Below are 27,872 nucleotides of genomic sequence, written 5' to 3' on the forward strand. Positions count from 1 at the left end.
CTTGTCTTAGTTAATTGGGGTGGGGATTTAAGGTATTTATCAAGCTGCGTCCTTGCAGCTCCCCCTTTGGGTGAGGAGGTTCCGATAGACTTTCTGTTTTGTAATTTGGGGGCCTTTTTTTTTTTTTTTTTTTAAGTTGTTCCCTTCCCCTTTCCCCCCTTTACACGGTTACCTCAGGATCAGTTTTGTGCAGGGCACGATATTTCCATACACACATTCAAGAGCATCTTGGGGCACCCAGGCGGAATAAATAAATCCGGGGATCTTACATATACGGCCCCAGTATCCTAAATCACGGGAAGCTCCAGAAATGTGATTGCCCCGATTCTAGGGCTAATAGATTCCAGGCTCTGGGGCTCAGAGGAGTAGTGGAGCGGTTTTCACCCCGGAGTAATACAGTGCAATGTCCCGCAATGTCCCGCGACAGGGTAAGGGCAGCGTTAATGTACACTGGTAGATTAATATAATACCCAAAGACTGCAGTTTAGCCACAACTATTATCACAGCGGTCCCGCAGAGGGGTCCGATAGGGCCGAGGCAGATGGGGCAGCGTATAGAAAACCGGCCGATACCGTGTCAGCTGGTAGGGAAGGGGGAGACAACCTCTCCCAGTCGGACAGCGCCCCTCTCTTCAGGGCCCCCCAGAGAACATGGCAGCAGGGCGGATAGGACATCAGAAACAGCCCTCATAAGGCACTCAGACTCAAACGGCCGCTCCTTGCGGGCAGCACCAGGCAAATATGGCTCCCCTGAATGGCACCGCGCCGGGGGACGTCTACTCACACCTCACCGCGCCGCGACTACCAGAATCCTGACACCGCATGGAACCTCCAGCTCAAGGCAGGCACAGATGGAGCAGCCTGGGACCGCAGGTATCCCTGGTAGGGACCCCGGACATCCAGCCTCCAACGACGGCACAGCGGGGGAGACACAGCAGCGCTCTGAAGAGTGGATAGGGACACCGGACATCCAGCCTCAGACGCTGGCTCAGCAGAGGGAGCAGCCGTGCCCCAACGTGTGGGGGAGGACCGGCTGGGCCAGCAGAAAACACAGCAGGTCAGTCTCTCTCAACAGTCTTTCTCAGCAGGGAGTCCGGAGCAGCGGCATCATCGCCCATGCCGTGGCGGAAGCGGGAGCCGGAGCCGGCGTTGTGGGAGGGGGCGGACCGCCGCACGCCCATCTGTTCACGTCATGCCTCAGCGCCTCTCCACAGTGTATAGCTTTGTCATTATCACGTAAGTAACATTAAGAAAATTATGGCATCTTGAATGTACATATATTTGCTGGGTTTTTATTGTCATAATAACATGTAATGTAGGTATAAAGTTCTACAAGCAGTATTCAGCTTAACATAGCAGGACATAGTAATGTAAACTGTATACAGACATATTTAAACTTGTATAATTGCTTTGCCGGTATTCTCTCCACTGAGCATTCCTATGAATCCAGCCGGCATGTTCTCAAAACCTTTGGTGATGTGTTCATGATATTTCACCTTACCCTAAAAGAAAATAATGAATGTTACTGTATCTTATAATAGTGTACATCTATATTAAACCACCAGATTCGGTGATGTCTAACCCAACTATACAGTATGTTATGAATTTTGTAGTTTCATGTGGAAATTTCAGATCCAAAAATAGTTCCTTTTTTCATATTGTTTGTTAATATGTTAAATTTACATTGATAAAACCTATATAGAGTATCACAGGTAGGGATGAGCGAAGCGAGCTTTGGATCCTAGATCCATCTATGTACAGCATTAAAATGGGCTCATGAGACCTTCGTGAATAACTTAGGCATTTGATTATTAAACTCGAAAAACATTTTAAAACAGGTATAAAAAATCGGCTTCAGTACCGACACCAATTTTGGAACCAAGTTTTAAAATGGCTTTAAAGTTGAGAAATCAAATCCCAAAGTTATTAACCATATTCAGTGATATCAATTAAAGCTGGCCATTTCTGCTACTGCAAGCCCAGTGCTATTGAAGCTAGTATTACATGCTGGCTATTTCCACAAAATGCAGTGCAATCTGCAGGCAGCATGATATAGAGCAGGAGGAGCAGAGAGGATAAATATATAGTTTTGTAGGAAAAGATTCAGTATAACTTGAAATTTATACATTTAAGGCCTCATGTACACGGCCGCGTTCCACGGCCGAGAGCGGATCGTGGAAACCCGGCCGGGATTCCTCCTGACAGCATGAGCGCACGGCGTCATTGGTTGCTTTGACGCCGTGCGCTTCATGCAGCCGCTCCTGTACAGTAATACACTAGTATAGTGTATTACTGTACAGGAGCGGCTGCATGAAGCGCACGGCGTCATAGCAACCAATGACTCCAAGCGCTCATGCTGTCAGGAGGAATCCCGGCCGGGTTTCCACGGTCCGCTCTCGGCCGCGGAACACGGCCGTGTGCATGAGGCCTAAACCTCTGTATTTTCTCACTTCAGTTGCATACAGGGGAGATGTTATCAGTGATTGCATTCTCTGTGTAAGTGTGTATGCATAGATAGCTGTCAGTCACTAATAGTGGTACATGGGGGAGGTATTATCAGTGATTGATTGCATTCTATGTGCAAGTGTGTATTGTAGGAAGGCGTAAGGGTCCGCCATTGACGGAAGGTATGTGTCACCGAGATTCCTGGCCTTGGTGAGGTAAGAGCCGGTAATTTCATGTGTCAGCAGCAGCTAGTGCTGGCTAACATGGTTTTGCTATTTAGTATGGCTGTAAAGCCGATCCGGGCCGGCTATTACTGGGAGAAGCCAAAGTGCATGGTGGGTGGCTTCTCCACACGTTCCAGGCCGGGTCTTGGTTTGGGCTATAAAACACAGGCAGCACCGTCAGGTGGTAGGAATTTACTCCTCTCTGACAGTGAAACTCTGTCAGTCTCTGTGTTTGGACTTGGGAGTTTGGGCCTGGGTAAAGGCCTGCTACCTTGTTGGCTTGAGAGTAGGTGGTTTCTGCTATGTCCAAGGACTTCTGCATTGCTGCATGGTGTAAACAAACACCAGACTCAATGTGACTGTTTTCCTTAAAACTGATTCTTTGTTTTGCTTATCCTTATGTGTGAATAAACACTGAACTGTTTAAGTTAAAGACGTTGTCGTTGCCTCTATACTGCGTCCGCAAGCCTGTCTACCAGAGCAATTCCCACAGTATACAAAGATAGATGTCAGTCACTGATAGCTGTACATGGCGCATCTTCTCAAGTGCATATGCACACCATCTACCAGAGCGCACTACTCCTTGTTCTCAATCTACATCTCTAAGCAACAACATAGAAGTAAATGGGAGCGCACCGCGCACGTGCAGTCCCTGCTCCAATTAATTTCTATGGGGCAGACGGAAATAGCCGAGACAGCGCTCGGCTATTTTCGGCGGCCACATAAAAATGAATGGAGGGCGGCTGCACATGCGCAGTGCGCCCTCCGTTCATTTCCCCGGTCCGTTCTTATTGTAGGTGCAGGTCCCAGAGGACCTGCACCTATCAGACAATGGGGGAATATCCTAGCGATATGCCCCCATTGTCTGTGATGGTAAAACCTCTTTAAGTAAGAAAAAGCAGAGATAAAGGTATTAAATTCAGTTTTACTGAATCTTTTCCCGTAAAGTTATATATCAATCCAATCAGTTTCTCCTGTTATTTAACTGCTGTCTGCAAATTGCACTGCACTTTGTGGTTACAAATTCTCTTTAAACCTGTCCTCTGCCTTTGACACTGTCAACTACTCCCTTCTGTTACAAACTCTCTCATTTCATGGCATCACTGACCTGGCCCTCTCCTGGATCACATCATACCTCACAGAATGGACATTTAGCGTCTCCCATTCTCACAACACCTACTTGTCTCATTCCCTCTCTTTTGGTGTCCCACAAGGCTCTATCCTAGGACCCCTGATCTTCTCTCTCTACACTTTTGGCCTGGGACAGCTCATAGAGTCCCATGGCTTTCAGTATCACTTTTATGCTGACGACACACAAATCTACCTCTCTGGTCCAGACATCACCACCCTACTATCCAGAATCCCACAAAACTTCCATATCCTCCTCCTTCTCCTCTTACTTTCTAAAACTTAACATGGATAAAACAGAATTCATCATCTTTCCCCATCCTGCTCAACCCCCCCCCCCCCCAACAGACCTATCTATCACAATCAATGGCTGCACACTTTGTCCCTCCAGCTACATACCATGTCCTCCACAGATCCCCACAAGTGTCCTCCACAGATCCCCACAAGTGTCCTCCACAGATCCCCACAAGTGTCCTCCACAGATCCCCACAAGTGTCCTCCACAGATCCCCACAAGTGTCCTCCACAGATCCCCACAAGTGTCCTCCACAGATCCCCACAAGTGTCCTCCACAGATCCCCACAAGTGTCCTCCACAGATCCCCACAAGTGCCCCCCACAGATCCCCACAAGTGCCCCCCACAGATCCCCACAAGTGCCCCCCACAGATCCCCACAAGTGTCCCCCACAGATCCCCACAAGTGTCACCCACAGATCCCCACAAGTGTTATCCACAGATCCCCTCCCCGCCCAGCGCCGCCTCCTAGCTAATTTATTAACTTCACTTGCCGCTGAGGTAAATGCAGAGAAGTGGCGTAATCTCGCACAGCCGCACTGGATACAGTAGTCTGCGCCAGGGCCGTGCGGACTACTGGCAGAGGCATCGTCGAGTGAGGTGTGCTGGAAGACGGCTCATGCGCACTTCACTCAACGATGCCTCTGCCAGTAGTCCGCATGGCCCGGGGGCAGACTACTGTATCCAGTGCGGTTGTGCGAGATTACGCCGCTTCTCTGCATTTGACGAAGCCGGTAGGGTGGCGAAGCGCGCGTTGGAGCATAGGCATCACTTTTGCCTCGGGTACTTCGCTCATCATGAGTAATTAACAATGTTTCTCAACAGTTTTATTGTGTTATTTACAGCAATGGTTGTGTGGTTTGTGGGTTTACCATTGGGCCATAATACAGGATCTGGTGACTGGACATTTGTCTGACAGACCACTAGTTGCCCCAAACCACCTGCATGCAGTTGTATCTTTTCTGTATGTTCATTGACATATTCACTGTGGGCATGTGTTGTATTTTGCACTAGTGCTTACTGCAGTAGCAGCTGTGGTCACTTGCAGCTCCTTTTTTATACACACTTTGACATGCGGACCCTTTGATCTATTTTGTGCCATTTTTTTACTGGACATGGTTCCGGCTTGATATTGGTCCCCATTCATCGTGTGTATATTTCAATTGTACCATCAACTATTATCCTTTTGTACAGTCACAGTGTTTCGCATTCACACTGTGCATTGTACATCTATACATGTTTTCCCCAGGGATATTTTACATCATTATTATATTCAGCTAAGTACCTGTGCGATTCCCTCTATCAGGGGTATCAGGAGTGAGGAGATCTAGTTATCTCCTTCCCCTTTTTCTTCTGTTTTCACCTTGTCCATTAATTTTTTGTAATTATAAAGATTTATGATATATTACATGAGAATATTTTAGTTTAATTCATGGGGGCTATTGGGTTGGCTCGGGTAGGCGTGGAATATTGTATGTCTAGGCCCCTCTGTTATTTACATTGATTTATCTGAGGTACATGTCGGTTCTACTGTATCCAGTGAGCCTGTGCGAGATAACGGCGCTTCTCTGCAATTACCTCAGAGGCAAGTGAAGTGAAAAAATTAGCTAGCAGATGGTGCTGTGGGCCGGATAAAAAGGTCCTAATGCTAAGCCTGGCCAGAGCGGCGCTGGCTGCACGACTGATCCACCTCTCACCCTGTTACTCCCCTGCCTCTCCCCTCTGCTAATCCCTTCACTTGCTCCCCATTGCCCAACAAATTTAGTTCAAAATACTAGCAAATACATACCAGGCTGTCCACAACCTGTCCCCTCTCTACATCTCTGAGCTACTTTCCTGATACATCCCTACACGCAATTTCCAATCCTCACAAGACCTCCTTCTCTCCTATCCTCTTATCACCTCTTCCCACAATCGCCTCCAAGATTTCTCCCGTACGCCCCCCCACCCCCCCCCATTCTCTGGAACTCGCTACCCGAACATATCAGACTCTCACCTGCAGTGGAATCCTTTAAAAGAAACCTAAAAACCCACCTCTTCAGACAAGCCTACAACCAATGACCCTGCTGCCTCTATACCACCATGACCAGATTCACCCTCACCTACTGTGTCCTTCTCCCATACCATGTAGATTGTAAGCCCTCCCGGGCAGGGCCCTCTCTCCTTCTGTACCAGTTTGTAACTCGTCCTCTTCATGCTTAGTGCAATTGTCTGTATTATGTACAGTATGTATACCCCTTTTTATATGTACAGCGCTATGGAGTGAATGGCGCTTTAATAATAAATAATAATAATAAAAAGGGGCTGTCCGACAAAAAATATTCTGCAGTTTTAAAACCAGCACCTGGATCTGAATATAATTATATGCAATTGCAAAAGTTAATTTAGTGCAGCCATTGAGTTATTCAATAAAATGTACCTGTATTAGTGCCACCTGCTGTTTGCTTTTTTATTTCTCTGTCCACCTTGCTTAGGTGGACGCACAAGCTTAGTTCCACCCCTACAAACTGCCTCTTAAACTGTCATAGGGAGAGATTTGCAGCAGAAGGTACATGCTCCCTGAGCTGCTTGCTTGATATAAATCCTGCAGAGTGACTGGAACAATGAATGGGGAGAGCTCGGGATCCATGGGAGGTACAGGGCTGGTTCTAGCTTTGTCATGTACTATATGTCTGGTTTTTATTTTTTACATTAACCATGGGATAACTCCTTTAAAGAGGTTATCCGACTATGGTAACTGATCCTGTGAATAGGTCATCATCTGATCATTAGGTATCTGACACCCAGGACACCCTCAGATTAGCTGCTTACCATAGGCAAGTGACATCATGACCATCGGTCACGTGGCTTGGTCTCAGCTCAGCACCAATCAGATGCTGATGACCTATCCAGAGGTTATCAGTTACAGATAGCTGGATAAACCCTTTAAGTGACTGGCCACAAGCAGTGCCGCTCTTTATTAGCATAACTTAACTGTAGATCATCGTGTATGTTACCATGGAATAACATTATTATAAATTACCATATATAACATTACCATATACCGTGTGTATAACATTACCTCTAAAACCCATTGCAGGAGCTGTTTTTGTCCTTCTTGATATCTGTCTGACCAGCGCGTCACAATGAAACCTTCCATTCGGAGTTGTTTGAAGAGAATGGTGGGATGTATATAAGGTCCTATAAAAGACATGCAAAACAAATTGAAACTAAAAACTAAAAGTAAAAAGTTATCTGTGGAGAAATTACACATTTATATAAGAAAATATATCATGGTGACTGCCATAAAGAGTACGCTACGCTTGACATACTTTTCACTATGTTCCCTTTGGGAACTGCTATCTGCTGATAATGTGACCTTAAATTATTTTAACCCCTTCGCCCATATCGCATTCCTAGAGCTATAACTTTTTTTATTTTCATGTCGATGTAGCCGCATGGGAACTTGTTTTTTGTTTCTCAGAACAAATTGTAGTTTTTAATGGTACATTTATCACACGTAATAATCACTGATTATTACATGTAACTCTTTCAGGGGAGGAATGTAAGAAAAACATCAATACTGCCTTTACATTTTTACACTGAATTTTACAACATTCTTTTGCGTCATATACTGTAGGTCTTTTTTTAAGTTTTATTACTTTTGCACGATAAAAAACCTTTAAAAAAAATGGTTTTGCATCGCTACATCCCAAGACTTATATCCTTTTTATTTTTCTTTATAAGGAACTGTGTGAGGGCTTGATTTTTGTGATTTGCAATTTTCACTGGTATCATTTTGGTGTACATAAGAGTTATTGATAGCTTGTAATCGCTTTTTTTTGGTGGTGGATATGCAAAAAATTCTGGCTTCTTTTTTTTATAAAATTTTCCTAAAGATAGCATAAACGTAGGCAGACTGTCTAGACCTGCATCAGATTTATCACAATGGCACAGGCTGGATGATAAATCTGGTGCAGTGAAAGATACTTTTCTCTGACTCTATAACAACTATTGGTTGGTATACTTTGATGTAGATTTTTAAGTCAGATGCGGGCTCAATTTTGGTGCCAAAATGGCGCATATTAGGCCCTCCACCCTTTCCCATGAATCTCCGTCCCTGTCCACTAAGCCCTGCACCTTGTCATGTATTTGGAAAAAAGTGTACAAACATAGATGCACCAACCTTTGCAGACAGATTTCTCTAACAGACATTAATACATCTAGGCCACTGTGCCTCTTAAAGTGGTGGTAACAAATACATCTATTTTCAGTTAAATTTACTAAACTTGAAAATCTTGACATTCATTAGGTCTGCAGATTTATTTTGTTAAATTGAAGGAAAGATGCCACATGTTACATATGTAAATATGCCCTTCATTTTCAGTAACCACTACCACGGTAGAGCCATGGATAGCTTGACCCTAACCATACTAACCCAGCAATTTTATTAGGTGACTTAAATGTTAGCTGAATATACCACACAAGTTTTAATTTAAAGGTGATCTCCCACATTTGGGTTTTTCTAACAAGTAGAGAGAATGAATTACATGCATGTGTCTTAGATGTCATTATGGGACTCTCTATAGGACCTTTGCTATGCAGCTGGAATGTTTTCAGGATCATTAAAGATAAATTTAGCATGCACCTGAAATTGGATGATATAACTTCCGAATGCTGAAGTTCAGTTAATTCAAGTAATTATGAAAAAAAATATGCACAGCAGTATCTTGGGTAATAAATAGTGCAACTCAGCTTCTGCCACACAACTGGTGAAGCCTTAAATTCAGCAGTGTAGCCTAGTCCTTAAATGGGTTGTGCAAGAATTGTTTTTTTAGTCAACCCCTCCACTTGGCTGGACCTGTAAAAGTTGTGCCACTGGGCTCCCTCTCTGTAAACATCCGGTATGACAATGCCTGCAGCCAATCACTGGCCATGGCAATGTCAAAGTAAATGTTTTCAGCATGGGAGCCCAGCAGAGCTGGAAGAGAAGGAGCAGGGAGCCAGCACCAGGGAGCAGGTAAGTAAGTTTCTCTTTATAGGTCCGGCCAAGAGGTTGCCAAAACCCTCCCCATTTTTGCACAACCCATTTAGTACATGAATTAAACTGATTAATAGTCATAGAAATTTACCTGATGGAGGCACTGCATCATTATACATGGATATTGCACCACAGACAGCAATTCTTCCAAAATCCTTCATCTGTGGTAGTGCAGCATCGGAAAATTTACCACCAACCTACAGAGCAAAGAACAAAATGTGTTTAATATATTGTGTATTTGTATTCACATTTATTGTTTGTCCCACATCAATTTCTTGACATTGCTACTTTATTGTTCAATGTTCTTGGATATTTAAAACTAATCTAATTCATCCATAAGGTCTCACTAATATATGCACCCTCGGACATAGGAGATTATAGCTACAGATGACATCATTCCTTAGAACTCCCAGAACAGTACAGACATGATTCAGCAGCTAACAGTAAATGTTATATAGCATGCAAGTGCTTTATTCACATCTATACTAGCCCAATACTTCTCTATGATATCCCATACTGTACTGTACTTTTGCGCGATTCTGAGTGAAACAGAATTATGGAGCCGAATTTGTTATCTCTAAGGGTATTGCGGTATATGGGGAGCAGCTAGTTTACACCCACCAGCTTAGATTCAACTAAGAATTAGAGATATAGCCTGCAAAAGAGAAAGCTGCTAAAATATGCTAAATAAAAGTCATACTATGGTCAAATATATCGTTATCACTCATGTACACATACGCACATTTTATTTTAAATTCGAGTGGCTTTGTTTTCCCCCTCCCTCCCCAATACAAGAGAGCGCAAAACTCACATTCTCAAAATAGCAGTCATAGCCTTCTGGAGATGCCTTCTTCAGGGATTCTTCCAAAGAACTCACTGTTTTATAGTTAAAAGCTTCATCAAAGCCAATTTCTTTTAAATATTGGATTTTGTCATCTGAACCAGCAGACCCCACTACCTTACAGCCCTAAGGAGAAATACAAAAATTGCATATGACATTTTGATATGGGACGGGCCCACTCTCCACTTTTGGACAACTTTCAGAATAAAGGAACAAAACTTTTTGGGGTAGATTTATCAAACTGGTGTAAAGTACAACAGGTTTAGTTGCCCATAGCAACCAATCAGATTCCACCTTAAATTTTCCAAAGAAGCTGTGAAAAATGAAATGAGGAATCGGATTGGTTGCTGTGGGCAACTAAGTCAGTTCTACTTTACACCAGTTTGATAAATCTCTCCCTTTGTTTCTGGTGTCATAATGAACACAGCTTAGGACTAAAACATTCACAAAAATTTGTCTAAAAAGTGGCACAAGTTGGTGCAATTTGGAGCATATAGGGCTGCTACACTTTTTTTTTTACACTTACAACATGAAGATGAGACTTAGTGGAAAGGGATGGATCTTTGTGGGAAAGGGCAGGGCATAAGATGCACAATTCTGCGTAAAAATCTGTCAGAAAAGCCAACCATTAGTTGATAAAGATTGAGAGTGTCTATCTCTGTAACACATTTATCATCCTGCTGGAGCCCCTGTGATAAATCATGTGCAGGGTAAGACAGCCTGTCTAAGCTTACGCCATCTTTAGAATTAGTAAATGTGGCCACTGTGCGAGATCCTTAGCTGTCCAGAATATAGCATCCAGCCAGAAAGAAATACAGGCTCTGACTTACCATACTAGCACAGCCAGTACACTTTAAGGACACCAACTCCCTATTGAAGAACTCACTCCTGTGCTTAAAAGAGATTTCCAAGTTTTTTTGTAGCTGATGACCTATCCTTGGATAGGCTATCAGTATCTGATCAGTGGGGATCCAACACTCTGGACCCCTGTTGATCAGCTGTTTGAAAAGGCACCAGCACTTGCAGTAGCCCCACCACATTCTCGCAGCTTTGTCAAGGCCATGTGACGTCACGTTCATTAGTCACATGGCCAAGGTGCTGCTTAGCGTCATTGAAATGAATGTGGCCGAGTTGCTATACCAAGCACAGCCACTATACAATATCTGGTGCTGTGCTTGTTGAACTGAGAGAAGGCCTCAGCGCTACTGGGAGCACCAGTGCCTTTTCATGCAACAGATCTGTGGGGGTCCCGGGTGTCAGACCCCCACCAATAAGATACTAATGACCTATCCAGAGGTACAGTATTAGAACTAAGTTTTATGTGAATTGACCTTGGATGTTTCATCCGAAGTCGATTCGCTTATCCCTAGTCATTAGTAAAAAATAGTCTTGCAAAACACCTTTAATCAATGGGCTTGCCCTTGGATGACATTACTATAATGACTTATTTTTTTAGGCTGGCCACTTCTAAACCTCAGCCTGTTCACCACCCTGAGGTTTAAAAATAGAGCAAAGCTGGGACAGTTTATAAAATATGCCATGCAACATGTAACACTTTCTTATCTAAAAACTCACCTCAATTCTTTTTTTGTATTTTATTTTTATTGTTAATCAACAGAATCTAACATTTCAAACAGGTGATATAACATATCCGGAGTCAATTAAGAGAAAAACACACAAGAACAAATGTGATACATCCCTCTCTAATTGCATAAACTTAATTTATCACAATTAAAGAAGAGTTTTTAGGGCGTTCATATAACACTAAACCTTTAAGAATTTTCTGACAAATGGTCCTTCCAGAATTCATCAACTATTTGGGACATAAAAATGTGCTATCAATAGTGACATTACATGATCGTGGCAACTTATTGCTGCCAGTTATGGTGACTTTCATCAAAAGAGGTCAAGCAACAGTGTTTGGTCACAACAATGTAACAGTAAGTTGTCTGTGATGCTTGCAATGTGAAACAGAATAGCATTAAAGGGGTTGGTCCATCTCACTCTTTGGTGGCATATCACTAGGATAAGCCACCAATGTCCAATAGATGTGAGTCCTACGTCTGGGACCAGCATCTATCTCTAGAATGGGGCCTGCAAAGTGAAGGAGAGTGCACTGCACATACAGTACAGACCAAAAGTTTGGACACACCTTCTCATTCAAAGAGTTTTCTTTATTTTCGTGACTATGAAAATTGTAGATTCACACGGAAGGCATCAAAACTATGAATTAACACATGTGGAATTATATACATAAAAAGTATGAAACAACTGAAAATATGTCATATTCTAGGTTCTTCAAAGTAGCCACCTTTTGCTTTGATTACTGCTTTTACACTCTTGGCATTCTCTTGATGAGCTTCCAGAGGTAGTCACCTGAAATGGTCTTCACTTCACAGGTGTGCCCTGTCAGGTTTAATAAGTAGGATTTCTTGCCTTATAAATGGGGTTGGGACCATCAGTTGCGTTGTGGAGAAGTCAGGTGGATACACAGCTGATAGTCCTACTGAATAGACTGTTAGAATTTGTATTATGGCAAGAAAAAAGCAGCTAAGTAAAGAAAAACGAGTGGCCATCATTACTTTAAGAAATAAAGGTCAGTCAGTCCGAAAAATTGGGAAAATTTGAAAGTGTCCCCAAGTGCAGTCACAAAAACCATCAAGCGCTACAAAGAAACTGGCTCACATGCGGCCCGCCCAGGAAAGGAAGACCAAGAGTCACCTCTGCTGCGGAGGATAAGTTCATCCGAGTCACCAGCCTCAGAAATCGCAGGTTAACAGCAGCTCAGATTAGAGACCAGGTCAATGCCACACAGAGTTCTAGCAACAGACACATCTCTAGAACAACTGTTAAGAGGAGACTGTGTGAATCAGGCCTTCATGGTAGAATATCTGCTAGGAAACCACTGCTAAGGACAGGCAACAAGCAGAAGAGGCTTGTTTGGGCTAAAGAACACAAGGAATGGACATTAGACCAGTGGAAATCTGTGCTTTGGTCTGATGAGTCAAAATTTGAGATCTTTGGTTCCAACCACCGTGTCTTTGTGCGACGCAGAAAAGGTGAACGGATGGACTCTACATGCCTGGTTCCCACCGTGAAGCATGAAGGAGGAGGTGTGATGGTGTGGGGGTGCTTTACTGGTGACACTGTTGGGGATTTATTCAAAATTGAAGGCATACTGAACCAGCATGGCTACCACAGCATCTTGCAGCGGCATGCTATTCCATCCGGTTTGCGTTTAGTTGGACCATCATTTATTTTTCAACAGGACAATGACCCCAAACACACCTCCAGGCTGTGTAAGGGCTATTTGACCATGAAGAAGAGTGATGGGGTGCTGCACCACATGACCTGGCCTCCACAGTCACCGGACCTGAACCCAATCGAGATGGTTTGGGGTGAGCTGGACCGCAGAGTGAAGGCAAAAGGGCCAACAAGTGCTAAGCATCTCTGGGAACTCCTTCAAGACTGTTGGAAGACCGTTTCAGGTGACTACCTCTTGAAGCTCATCAAGAGAATGCCAAGAGTGTACAAAGCAGTAATCAAAGCAAAAGGTGGCTACTTTGAAGAACCTAGAATATGACATATTTTCAGTTGTTTCACACTTTTTTGTTATGTATATAACTCCACATGTGTTATTTCATAGTTTTGATGCCTTCGTGTGAATCTACAATTTTCATAGTCATGAAAATAAAGAAAACTCTTTGAATGAGAAGGTGTGTCCAAACTTTTGGTCTGTACTGTATGCGACATGCTCTTCATTCATTTTTATGGGAGTTGTAAAAAGAACCGAGTGAGTATTCTTGGCTATTTCTGGAACTCCCAGAGAAGCAAATGAAGAGTGCACAGTGCAGGCACGGCAGTCGGCTATTTTTGGTACTTCCATAGAAGTGAATGGTGGCCGCGCTTGTGCAATGCACCCTCCTTCCTTTTGGCGGCACCTGTTCTAGAGATAGATGCAGTTCCCAGAGGTTGGACCTGCACCAATCGAACATTGGTGACATAGCCTACTCATATGCCATCAAAATGTGAGATGGCCCAACGACTTTGACTATTAACTACAGAACAGTAAAACAAAATGCTATCTTAATTTTACCAGGTTTGAAATAAATTAAGTTTTAAAGAAAAACAGTGGGTTAGCTTTCACATTTACTTACTTTTATCTTGGCGATCTGTCCTACAACTGATCCGACTGCTCCAGCAGCACTATTGACAAGAACTACATCTCCTTCCTTAGGATTGCAGATTTCCAAAAGGCCAAAATATGCAGTTACACTAATAAAATACAGAATAGTGTTGATAAATCACAAAGTCTAAAACACACCAGTGGCACAGTCAGGGGTGGACTGGGAACTTAAAGTGGCCCTGGAAAAAATACTAAAAGTGGCACAGTTTTGGAGTCAGGTCCAAATTGATGGAAGGCAGGGCCAGCAATACCATGTTGTGGCACATTATACCACCACCACAGAGCCAAATACCATAGTCCTTCAGAAATTACTGCCAGCAGCACAAAATACATCCCTAAAAACTTCCACTGGCTGGCCATAAGGAGGGCTCAGGTGGCTCCCTGGGTATCGGCCCACCGGGAGATTTCCCTGTAAAGTCTACAGCCAATCCATCTCTGTCACAGTACAAGCAGCGTGGGTGGGGAGTGTTATATGTGGAGAGTTGCAAGCAAAGAGCTGCCTTCCTTGGCATATAACACTAACTAGCTATAAACTTGACATATACGGTACACTACACATTCTTTTATCACATGCCCCATTGATATTCTATTTAATATGGCCTATGCCCTCTACACTGTTACAGATAAAATCTGTAAGTCTCAAATAGTATTATATAAGAGCTGCTGCTGGCACATGCTGACTGGATAATAGGGGAAATCTGTCAATAAGCAGCCGGCAGGGGATTTCCTGCATATCATGATCATTGTTGGACTCCTTGCAGGCCATGAAAAAAGTTTAAAGTATCACGTTTTCAAAGTTTGCTAACACATAAGTGACTGACCTACAGTCATGTGAAAAAATTAGGACACCCTTTGAAAGCATGTGGTTTTTTGTAACATTTTTAATAAAAGGTTATTTCATCTCCGTTTCAACAATACAGAGAGATTAAAGTAATCCAACTAAACAAAGAAAACTGAAGAAAAGTCTTTTCAAGATCTTCTGTAAATGTCATTCTACAAAAATGCCTATTCTAACTGAGGAAAAAGATAGGACACCCTCACATGTATTCCCTCTTAAATTGGCTCAGATCTCACACAGGTATATCACACCAGGTGCACATAATTAGTAGATCGTTACTCTGCATGTTGAATGAGGCTTGCCCTATTTAAACCTCAGACATTTAGTTTGGTGTGCTCCTGACTGTTGAAGTGAGAGTAAGCACCATGGTGAGAGCAAAAGAGCTGTCAGAGGACTTCAGAAAAAAGATTGTAGCAGCCTATGAGTCTGGGAAGGGATTTAAAAAGATCTCAAAAGATTTTGAAATCAGCCATTCCACTGTCCGGAAGATAGTCTACAAGTGGAGGGCTTTCAAAACAACTGCCAACATGCCCAGGACTGGTCGCCCCAGCAAGTTCACCCCAAGAGCAGACCGCAAGATGCTAAAAGAGGTCTCCAAAAACCCTAAAGTGTCATCTCGAGAACTACAGCAGGCTCTGGCTACTGTTGATGTAGAAGTACATGCCTCTACAATCAGAAAGAGACTGTACAAGTTTAACTTGCATGGGAGGTGTGCAAGGAGGAAACCTTTGCTTTCCAAGAGAAACATCGAGGCCAGACTGACATTTGCCAGACATAAAGTTGACAAAGACCAGGACTTCTGGAATAATGTTCTTTGGACAGATGAGTCCAAAATTGAATTATTTGGACACAACAGCAGAGGACATGTTTGGCGTAAACCAAACACAGCATTCCAAGAAAAGAACCTCATACCAACTGTGAAGCATGGAGGTGGAAGTGTCATGGTTTGGGGCTGCTTTGCTGCAGCAGGACCTGGTCAGCTCACCATCATAGAATCCACGATGAATTCTACTGTGTATCAGAAGGTGCTTGAAGAACATGTGAGACCATCAGTTAGAAAATTAAAGCTGAAGCGGAACTGGACCATGCAACATGACAATGACCCAAAACATACTAGTAAATCAACCAAAGATTGGCTGAAAAAGAAGAAATGGAGAGTCCTGGAATGGCCAAGTCAAAGTCCAGATTTGAATCCCATTGAGATGCTGTGGGGTGACTTGAAAAGGGCTGTACGTGCAAGAAACCCCTCAAACATCTCACAGCTGAAAAAGTTCTGCATTGAGGAGTGGGGTAAAATTTCCTCAGACCGATGTCGAAGACTGGTAGATGGCTACAAGAACCGTCTCACTGTAGTTATTTCAGCCAAAGGAGGTAACACTCGCTATTAGGGGCAAGGGTGTCCTATCTTTTTCCTCAGTTAGAATAGGCATTTTTGTAGAATGACATTTACAGAAGATCTTGAAAAGACTTTTCTTCAGTTTTCTTTGTTTAGTCGGATTACTTTAATCTCTCTGTATTGTTGAAACGGAGATGAAATAACCTTTTATTAAAAATGTTACAAAAAACCACATGCTTTCAAAGGGTGTCCTAATTTTTTCACATGACTGTATGATGTCAGCATGTCTGTCACTTCTTTATTCCGCCTTTAGAAAGGCTAGCACAAATAACCTGTCAGGTTCCCTTTAAAATTCCCTCAAAACCAAAACTGCCCTGTGTAAACCAGATCGAATCAACATTAAATAAATGCTTACCCAGGCATGCCTACTGTTCCGAGAGCCAGTGATCTGGGCAGAGATCCAGGCCATTCAGAAGGCAGTGGAAGCAGACCTTTGCCGTTAGATATAAAGTGTGTTGTCCAGCCACAGTTTCCAACATAATATCCACCCACTGCGAATGCTGAATTTTTGCTTTCTATTATCCTAAATGACAAAAAAGTTTAAAGTTTTCAAAACAAGCTCCCTTTAACATAAGTTAGGATACCCCAAAAAATTGACCAATCAGTAAATAACTGTTTCAGTGTTGTTGCCTCAGTACAGAGTAACAGAACAGGGTGGTTGATTAGCCTGATGTGAGGTCTTTGACATAAGGTAGGTACTAGAGTACTAGTTCTCCTTGTGAAGAACACTAGAACTAGTATTGGAAGTTTTATAGGCCAAGGGGACATCCTCTGCATCTGGAGGAAAGGAGGTATGTACACAAACATAGAAGAGGATTCTTTACGGTAAGAGCAGTGAGACTATGGAACTCTCTGCCTGAGGAGGTGGTGATGGTGAGTCCACTAAAAGAGTTCAAGAGGGCCCTGGACGTATTTCTGGAGTGTAATAATATTACAGGCTATAGCTACTAGAGAGGGATCGTTGATCCAGGGAGTTATTGGAATTGGGAAGCAATTGAGTGGGGAAAATTGGTTTCTACCTCACATATTTTTTTTTTTTTGCCTTCCTCTGGATCAACTTGCAGGATAACAGGCCGAACTGGATGGACAGATGTCTTTTTATAAACTATGTTACTAAGTTACTACAGATGTAGCAACACTAGAGATCACAGCGGAATTGCGTGAGCACATAGCGATATCATGTTTCATTAGAGAATGTAAATATACTTATATACTTTATAAAAACAAAACAAATATAAAAATATTGAATATGAATATTGAAGTTGAATATGGTATATTATTAATCTGCTTACCAGTGTTTTGGTGCGATTGTGCGCTGTTACTGGTGGCAGTTACTGTATATACATACGTTGCTGACTTTACTATACATGATGGGCAAAGGTTCCATAAATTACTACAAAGTGCAATAAATTGCTAAATAACATTTATTTAGGAAATTATTTATAAGTATATATGTGGAGGAAAAGGCCACAATGTTAATTCTTTAACTAACTGATTAACTGTTAAATAGATATAATAATAAACAACACGTCCACTCAAATAATGAGCGACTTCACCCAATGAATCTAACATTGCGACAATATAGAGGAGGGGGGGCGATAGTTGTTTGTTGTCCATTGCAGTGAATGTGCCCTAACCGTTGTTTCCTTCTTTTATGGGTACCTGAATTATCCATTAAAGAGCAGGACCAATCATCATTCACCAATGGCACCTGCAACTTTCCACAGACGTCATTTGCCGATGACTTCTCTCTTAATCAGATCCTGTTACCAGGTAAGAAATTATTAACTTTATTATACACCACATACACCTATACAATGAACGGAACCATGCTATCAAGTGTTCTCTTCATTGTATACACAATTACGGGCCCATACAGTAGTTGTCTTTCTTCCAGTAACAGCGGACAATCGCACTAACACTGGTAAGCAGATTAATAATATACTGTATTCAACTCAAGCACATAGAAGGTACAGAACACATTGAAATATAAAGTGGCAAAAACATATAAGGAGGAGGCCTATAACAGCAGGAGGACTTACTCTGCTCTGTAATATCGCTATTAAATAACATGTTTTAACCCCTTCAACCCAGGGCCTGTTTTGACCTTCCTGCCCAGGCCATTTTTTTCTAATCTGACATGTCACTTTATGTGGTAATAGCTTTGGAACACTTTTACTTCATGATAGTCATAAACTTGAGTCAATATATTTCACATTTATTTGGGGAAAAAGAAAAAAAAATTTTGAAAAATTCCCAAATTTTCTAATTTCAATTTCTCAACTTTTATAATAGATAGTGGATACCTCATATAATAATTATTATTTTACATTCCCCATATGTCTACTTAATGTTTGGATCATTTTGAAAATGATACTTTATTTTTTGGGGATGTTAGAAGGCTTAGAAGTTTGGAAGCAAATCTTGAAATTTTTCGAAAAATTTCCAAAACTCACTTTTTAAGGACCAGTTCAGGTCTAAAGTCACTTTGTGAGGCTTACATAATAGAAACCACCCAAAAATGACCCCATTTTAGAAACTATACCCCTCAAAACTTTGTTAACCCTTTAGGTGTTCCACAAGAATTAATAGAAAATGGAGATGACATTTCTGAATTTCACTTTTTGGGCAGGTTTTACATTTTAATCCATTTTTTCCAGTAGCAAAGCAAGGGTTAACAGCCAAAACTCAATATATATTACCCTGTTTCTGCGGTTTACAGAAACACCCCACATGTGATCGTAAACTGCTGTAAAGGCACATGGCAGGGCGCAGTAGGAAAGGAACGCCTTATGGTTTTTGGAAGGCAGATTTAGCTGAACTGGTTTTTAGATGCCATATCCCGTTTGAAGCCCCCGTGATGCACACCTACAGTAGAAACTCCAAAAAGTGGCCACATTTTAGAAACTACAGGATAAGGTGCCAGTTTTATTGGTACAATTTTGGGGTACATATGATTTTTAATCACTCTATATTACGTTTTTGTGAGGCAAGGTAACCAAAAAATTGATGTTTTGGCACAGTTTTTATTTTTTATTTTTCATCTGACAGGTTAGATCATGCGCTATTTTTATAGAGCAGGTTGTTACGGACGCAATGATATCAAATATGTCTACTTTCTATGATGTTTGTTTCAGTTTTACATAATAAAGCATTTTTGAAAACAAAAATTTGATTTTTGTATCTCCATTTTCTGAACGCCCATTTTTTTAATTCCTAATATGTCTAGTTTCACACATAAATAGCATTTTTGAAACCGAAATAATGATATTTTAGTGTATCCATAGTCTGAGAGCCATAGCTTTTTGTATTTTTTTAGATAAGTACTAATTTTTGGGGGGATGAGGCGACGGTTTGATTGGTACTATTTTGGGAGGTATATGTCTTTTTGATCATGGTGTTTTTTTTACACAGTTTTTATTTTATATTTTTTACGGTGTTCACCTGAGGGGTTACCTCATGTGATATTTTAATAGAGCTGGTTTTTACGGATGTGACAATACCTAATATGTATACTTTTTAAAATTTATTTCACTTTAGCACAATAATAGCACTTTTGAAGCAAAAAATTATCATATTTTAGTGTCTCCATTGTCTGAGAGTGATGGCTTTTTTATTTTTTGACCGATTCTTTTAGGTAGGCTCTCATTTTTTGCGGGATGAGGTGATGTCGGATTGGTACTACTGTATTTTGGCATATGCCTTTTTGATCACTTGCAGTTGCAATTTTTGTGACAAAAATGCCATTTTTTTTACACCGTTTTTCCCCCCCTTTTTACAGTGTTCATCTGAGGAGTTAGGTCATGTGATATTTTTATAGAGCTGGTTGTTACGGACGTGACAATACTTAATATGTATTTTTTTTTAAAGGAATTTCACTTTAGCACAATAATAGCAATTTTGAAGCAAACAAATGATGTTTTAGTGTCTCCATGTTCTGAGAGCTATAGTTTTAAAAAAATTTGGGCGATTATCTTAGGTAGGGGCTTATTTTTTTAGGGATGAGGTGATGATTTTATTGATACCATTTTGTGGGACATACGCCTTTTAAATTGGTGTTGCACTTTTTGTGATGTAAGGTGACAAAAATTGCTTTTTTTACACAGTTTTTATTTTTATTTTTTATGGTTTTTATCGGACAGGGTGGATCATGTGATATGTTTATAGAGCTGGTCATTACGGACACGGCGATACCTAATGTATTGTAATGCATTGCCTGTTCTTGTACTACAGTGAGTAGTACACAAACAGGTTGCCTAGGAGACCCAGCCTGATCTCCTTGGCACCCGTAGAAGGCAGGTACCGATGCAGTGCAAGGCATTGTGCAGCCTCTGCACGTCATCGGGCTGCCTTCTGACACATCGAGTCCCCGCCACAGCAGCGCGGGGACTCGATGCGCTCACTCACCCGACCCAACCCCCATCTATGTCGCAGTCAGCGCGGACCGCGGCATAGAAGGCGTTAATCCACCGGCATCGGCTTTTACAGCGATGCTGATGGATACAGCAGGGGCCTGACTACCAGGGACTGCTGGGCCCCTGCAGTGATTGCGTGCGCACCGCTCCGGTGCCCATGCGATCACCATGATGTACTATTACTTCAAATTGCGGGAACGCAGTGGTTTCCATGACGTAGTAGTACGTCATGGGTTGGGAAGGGGTTAAAAAGTGCACAGCACTAGTAATAAAAAGAGGGACCGTGAATGAACAAAATTGCAAGATACACGTATATTTTTAAATATAGAAAAAAGTTTAAAAAATCTTATTTCTTCTTATAGCCGCAAATTTATATATTACATTTATATAATAAAAAAATAAAAAATAAAAATCACACTAAACATGTTTGATATCTGGGCCTGGGCCTTAAGGTGAAAAATGTCCTGAAGGGGTTAAAGAGCTATATACCTATTTATTTATACCTATTTTATTACTGTCTACTACACAATAATTATGAAATATGAATATACTATATAAATTAAATATACTACACCATATTATAACCTAAACTTTGATTAATTGATACTGTCAGATGATAAATGCGCAGCCTGGAAAGATTTATGGCAAAATTGCATGATACACATATATTTTTATATTTATTTTGATTTTATAAAGTACATACCAGTAAGTATATTTGCATTAATGTATAATTTATCGCATACTCCCCAGGGAATGAAGTGTTAAGCCAAACAAATAGGAGGAGAGCGACTGTTGATTATTTCTTAATACATTCCAAAATTTTCATTCCTAGTAAATAAAAATCCAATAAATAATTACAGCTATCAAGATTGTTTTGTCTTTTATTTGTAAATAAACACAGACAAGATGGATAGAGATTCATCTGTTACATACTGCATAGAATCCAAAACAAGAAAAACCTTCTTTGTTTGATACTGCATAGAATATCACATTTCTGTCTGCAGGAATATTCATATTGTGTAAAAAGAACACTCTCACTTTTTCATTAGGCACATGTAAGATCCTCACCTGCTTTGCACTCCAGGGGAACCAAGAGGGGTCCTCGTGGAGTTGCGGGACAGGTTATGCGTGTCTCTGATGCACCAGCGCTGACCCCTTTGCGAGCCAGTGCGGAGATGCGTTCGCGTGGACATCGGAGGGGAGGACCGTCGGAGTCCCGGGGACAGAGTGGCCAGGCGAGTGACAAGACGCCGCGGCCAGGGTTGTCTCCGGTGTCTCCTGCGACTTCCGTTTCCGCATCTGGGTCCACGCGCTCGCATACTCGCGCTGAGTCAATCATGCGTCCGTGCGTACGCACGAGGGCAGGTTCGCAAAGGGATACACGGTCGCGAGTACGCGCTTCTTATGCACTTCGTCGACCAGTGGCGCATATTATACTGACTCACAAGAGCAAAGTGGATTAGGGAGCCAGCCATGGGTTAATCAACTTGTGATTGCCTTAGGCCTTGTCTTAAGGTGCAGGGCAATTTGTTCACCTATGGTAGTGGACACTTGGCACCCTGGGATTGGTCAGCAGGCATTTAAAAGGAGGTCTCTCAGGGTGATCAGTGCCCACTGTTATTTTCCCTCAACCAGGGTTAGGTCACAACTCCTAGTGACTGAAGACTGCCAGGAACTTTGTCCTTACAGCGGACCCAAGATCTGGAGTGACTCGACTGCCAAGTGCACAGCATCATTCAGCACTGGTTGGGACTATTCCTGGAATCTCCTTGCCTGGTTTTTTGTTATTATTCCTTGTTACCAGTAGTGATGAGCTGCAGGTGCCATATTCGATTTCGACGAAATTCGCGAATATTCGATAGAATATTCGTTTTATATTCGTCGAAATCGAATATTCGTCATTATTCTTGTTATCGCGATTAATATGCGATTTAAATAATCGAATTTCGATTTTAACTTAAAGGCTACTCTCCTATTGAAATCGCAATTCGATTTTTTCAAGTTATAATAATCGAATTTCGATTTTAACTTAGCACTGCTATATGCCATATTAGGCTAACTAATATGGCATATAGCAGTGCTAAGTTAAAATCGAAATTCGATTATTATAACTTGAAAAAATCGAATTGCGATTTCAACGTAATTCTCAAATCCGACAGTACATTCTAGTATATGGAGTCGTTCCCATGGTGATGGGGACGCTCCATAAGCATGGAATATGGCTTCAATGGCTTGGTAGAATTAGCGAATTGACGAATATATTCGTTATATTCCACAAAACGAATATAACGAATGTATTCGTCATATTCCACAAAACGAATATAACAAATGTTTTCGTCATATTCCACAAAACGAAGATAACGAAGTATTCTGCATCTTCATTTTAGCTACCTATTCATCAATTTCGCTAATTCTAGCAATGATATAGGAAAGTTGACTATAGAGACAGCTAAGTTTAATTCGCTATGCGATTATATTACTGCTTTTTTTTTAATAAATAGAATAATTATAATACCTGATAATTATTATAATTATACTATTTATAAAAAAAAGCAGTCATATAATCGCATAGCGAATTATACTTAGCTGTCTCTATAGTCAACTTTCCTATATCATTGCTAGAATTAGCGAAATTGATGAATAGGTAGCTAAAATGAAGATGCAGAATACATTCGTTATATTCGTTTTGTGGAATATGACGAATACATTCGTTATATTCGTTTTGTGGAATATAACGAATATATTCGTCAATTCGCTAATTCTACCAAGCCATTGAAGCCATATTCCATGCTTATGGAGCGTCCCCATCACCATGGGAACGACTCCATATACTAGAATGTACTGTCGGATTTGAGAATTACGTTGAAATCGCAATTCGATTTTTTCAAGTTATAATAATCGAATTTCGATTTTAACTTAGCACTGCTATATGCCATATTAGTTAGCCTAATATGGCATATAGCAGTGCTAAGTTAAAATCGAAATTCGATTATTATAACTTGAAATAATCGAATTGCGATTCCAACTTGGACCTGGTTTACTATATGGTTGGCTTCAATGGCTTGGTAGAATTAGCGAATTGACGAATATATTCGTTATATTCCACAAAACGAATATAACGAATGTATTCGTCATATTCCACAAAACGAAGATAACGAAGTATTCGTCATATTCCACAAAACGAAGATAACGAAGTATTCTGCATCTTCGTTTTAGCTACCTATTCATCAATTTCGCTAATTCTAGCAATGATATAGGAAAGTTGACTATAGAGACAGCTAAGTATAATTCGCTATGCGATTATATTACTGCTTTTTTTTATAAATAGTATAATTATAATAATTATCAGGTATTATAATTATTCTATTTATTTAAAAAAAAGCAGTAATATAATCGCATAGCGAATTAAACTTAGCTGTCTCTATAGTCAACTTTCCTATATCATTGCTAGAATTAGCGAAATTGATGAATAGGTAGCTAAAATGAAGATGCAGAATACTTCGTTATCTTCGTTTTGTGGAATATGACGAATACATTCGTTATATTCGTTTTGTGGAATATGACGAATACATTCGTTATATTCGTTTTGTGGAATATAACGAATATATTCGTCAATTCGCTAATTCTACCAAGCCATTGAAGCCATATTCCATGCTTATGGAGCGTCCCCATCACCATGGGAACGACTCCATATACTAGAATGTACTGTCGGATTTGAGAATTACGTTGAAATCGCAATTCGATTTTTTCAAGTTATAATAATCGAATTTCGATTTTAACTTAGCACTGCTATATGCCATATTAGTTAGCCTAATATGGCATATAGCAGTGCTAAGTTAAAATCGAAATTCGATTATTATAACTTGAAAAAATCGAATTGCGATTTCAACGTAATTCTCAAATCCGACAGTACATTCTAGTATATGGAGATGTTCCCATGGTGATGGGGACGCTCCATGAGCATGGAAGTCGGCAGAAGCGGCAACGGGCACTGACTGGAGCAGCCAGGAAGCCAGGAATCCAAAGGACAGGTAAGAACAACTTTAGGGAAGTGGGAAAGAAAAAAATATAACAATAAAAAAAAAAAAAAAAAAGAATATTCGAAATATCGAATTTATATCACTATATTCGAAATATTCGCGAATTAGCGAAGTGCCGATATTCACGAAAAAAATTCGATATTCGAATATTCGCGCTCAACACTAGTTACCAGCAAGTGTCCTGGACGTTTATGTTTCTGGTGAATAAACACCTTTTTGCTTTCATCACTGGTCTGTTTGTTGGTGCCTTGCATTACAGCACATTTGTAATTCAAAGTGAATTGTCCCCTTCTAAATATTTTGGATGAAACAGTACTTCTATTGTGTGTAATCGTATTTGTTTCCAGGTTAGAGACTTTTCTGAAGCAGCCTTTGAAGTATGAAGGATGGTGCATTCAGTGTAGCTGCACAATGCCAGCCACAATTTATGATATTCTAATCTTTAAAATCTCCTTTTAATCCAGAAAATGTATAAAACTTGATAATATGAATTTAAAGAGCCAATAAGTAAGTGTGACATGGGCGCCACAGTGCTTGAGAGCATCATGTATTATATATACAAGGAAATTCTGCCTGGCCTATTTCTGGGTTACTGTTCTGTTGGGTTGCGTATTTTTTGGTGATATTTAAATTAAAACCTCATAGGTTTCTGTGTAGTAGTCCATTTTCTGTAGCCTGCAGCTGTATAATCACTCCATTCAGCCAGAACATCTTGTATGTAATGGTATTACTTTAGATATTCCCACTTACAGCAAGACCTCCTGCAAAAGAGTGAAAAAGTTATGACACCAGATGTAGGTATGGATTTTCATCTTGGGGTACAAATTAAATAAATCACCTACTGTTGAGGCAGGTCTTTCCGCTCGTGCCCTACATCTACAGTGCCATTATTATGCCACATACATACTGTATATTTCTATATAGTATAGTATTAGAATGTGTTTTTTGCTTCTCTTTTCTCCTGGCCTAATTTTTATGTGGCATATTATTTTGCTTTCCCTCTGTGACATTATGGGTTCAGTGCACTTCGATGGCTTCTAGAGCATAGCAAGCCAAGCAGCGAAAAGTTCCCAGGCAATTAAGGTTAATTGCCTTGTTAGCAGATATGAAACTTTGTTTTGACAACCTGTCATCACCAATTAACCTTAATTGCCTGGGAACTTTTCTCTGATTGGCTGACTATGCTGTATTCTGTGAATGAAACCTATTTTTTGCAGCTCAGCGCTCCTGTTTTTGGATTATTCCTTATCTTAATAATCTAGCAAATAAAATTCCTTTGTATCAGTAAATATTTATATACAGTAAATAAAGCCTATTCACTTTGTTCTTATTAAGACTTTGATTGGGCGGTATAAGTGCATGATACTGTAAATATCAAACGCGATCGCGTGTCTCTCTCCTTATACTATATTTATATATTATATAAATATATAAAATCTAAATATATTTATATATAATAAAATCAATACAGCAGCAGCGCTGCATATATTGGTCTATTTTTGCCTGTCAACTTTTGGTGTATTTTACACCTTATCCAGCGCTACTACTGTATTGATTTATTAATATAATACTCCCACAATGATCCTGCGATGCTACTGTATTGATAAGATAGATAGATAGATAGATAGATCTATACAGTAGCATCATATTAGTTTAGGGTAACTTCTTAGCTCCAGCATGGGTGTCGGGATCTCTGCTTTACCTACAGTACATGATTAACTACATTGTGGCATATTGTGTTCCAGAATGTTGTGAAGCTCCAGCAGGATGTCAAGATCTTTGCCTAACCTACATTTTTGGGTTGATTGACACAACTCTCCCTGCTCTGAAGCATGTACTGTACTGTACTGTAGTTGTAGTGTATGTATGTTTGCTTCTGAAGTTAAAATAAATAAATATGTGGATGTGGGCAAATAGCTTTCTTGGTATAAAAAAAAACCCCACACCATCCAGATGGAGTGGTTATTATTTATAGAGCGGGGATTACAATGAGAAGGCGGTATCAGCACAGGGACCTCTATGGTGTCAGCTGCTAGATGTGCACTGCTGTTTATTAGGTCTTATGTTTATATTTATTTATTAATTAATAATGACATTAATAATGGTGCTTAGTGGTAGAGAGGTGTGTGTGATGTCATTCGGGTCACTATGGGATGTGCGCCGCAGCTCTGGTTATAGAGGGATGCACGCTACCATCCCTGTCACAGGAGTATGTGTGCTGCTGCACTGGTGGAGCTGAAGCTGCTGTGGAGCACCATGTTTAGGGTAACTTCTCAGCCCCAGAATGGGTGTCGGGATGTGAGTGGGATTTCTGGATTTCAGTCCGGGAAAATGTTATATTATCTTGTACAACTGAATAGGTCAGAAAAGCTACATACTGATGACAAAGTCCATTTGAATAACCCTTAACACGCAATTTAATTTCCTCTAAACACATTTGCTATATTGACGCTTTCCTTTACCAAATGGCTTTTCCCACATGTCTGGCTATATTGAGATAAGGTGCACGCAGAATTGATGCATCAGCAGTCTTCAGAGATATACTGTATTACACACACTAATATTGAACACTCCAGAAGCCACCGAAGTGCACTGAACTCATAATGTCACAGAGGGGGGAAAAAAGCATATGCCACATAGAAATTAGGCCAGGAGGAAAGAGAAGCAAAAAACACATTCTAATACTATATATACTATACTATATAGAAATATACAGTATGTATATGGCATGAACAATGGCACTGTAGATGTAGGGCAGGAGCGGAAAGACCTGCCTCAATAGAAGGTGATTTATTTAATTTGTACGCCAAGTTAAAAATCCATACCAACAACTGGTGTCATTACTTTTGCACTCATTTGCAGTAGGTCTTGCTGTACATTTATTGCACTGCACTAGCAAAGAAGGGTCTGGAAAAAAAATAATGCATGGCTGGTGGTGGGGGTACTGTAGTAGTTGGGAAAGTGGGAATAACTAAAGTAATATCATTACATACGAGACTTTCTAGCTGAATAGAGTGATTATACAGCTGCAGTAAATGGACTACTAC

General features: G+C 40.8%; 1 protein-coding gene across 1 annotated transcript in view; it reads right to left on the reverse strand.

Annotated features, from left to right (window-relative positions):
• Positions 1–1,277: 1,277 nt before the first annotated feature.
• The window catches only part of LOC122932163 (prostaglandin reductase 1-like), a 62,764-nt gene continuing 36,169 nt past the window's right edge, over positions 1,278–27,872 (reverse strand). The window contains exons 5-10 of the mRNA XM_044286425.1: positions 16,726–16,893; positions 14,108–14,225; positions 9,921–10,076; positions 9,201–9,306; positions 7,151–7,269; positions 1,278–1,501 (exon numbers count right to left, since the gene is read on the reverse strand). Coding sequence (XP_044142360.1) covers positions 1,391–1,501; positions 7,151–7,269; positions 9,201–9,306; positions 9,921–10,076; positions 14,108–14,225; positions 16,726–16,893 — 778 coding nt within the window. The 3' untranslated portion in view covers positions 1,278–1,390. The remainder of the gene's footprint in view (positions 1,502–7,150; positions 7,270–9,200; positions 9,307–9,920; positions 10,077–14,107; positions 14,226–16,725; positions 16,894–27,872) is intronic.

The sequence above is a fragment of the Bufo gargarizans genome, chromosome 1, assembly GCF_014858855.1.
Source record: "Bufo gargarizans isolate SCDJY-AF-19 chromosome 1, ASM1485885v1, whole genome shotgun sequence".
NCBI classification, from domain to species: domain Eukaryota; kingdom Metazoa; phylum Chordata; class Amphibia; order Anura; family Bufonidae; genus Bufo; species Bufo gargarizans.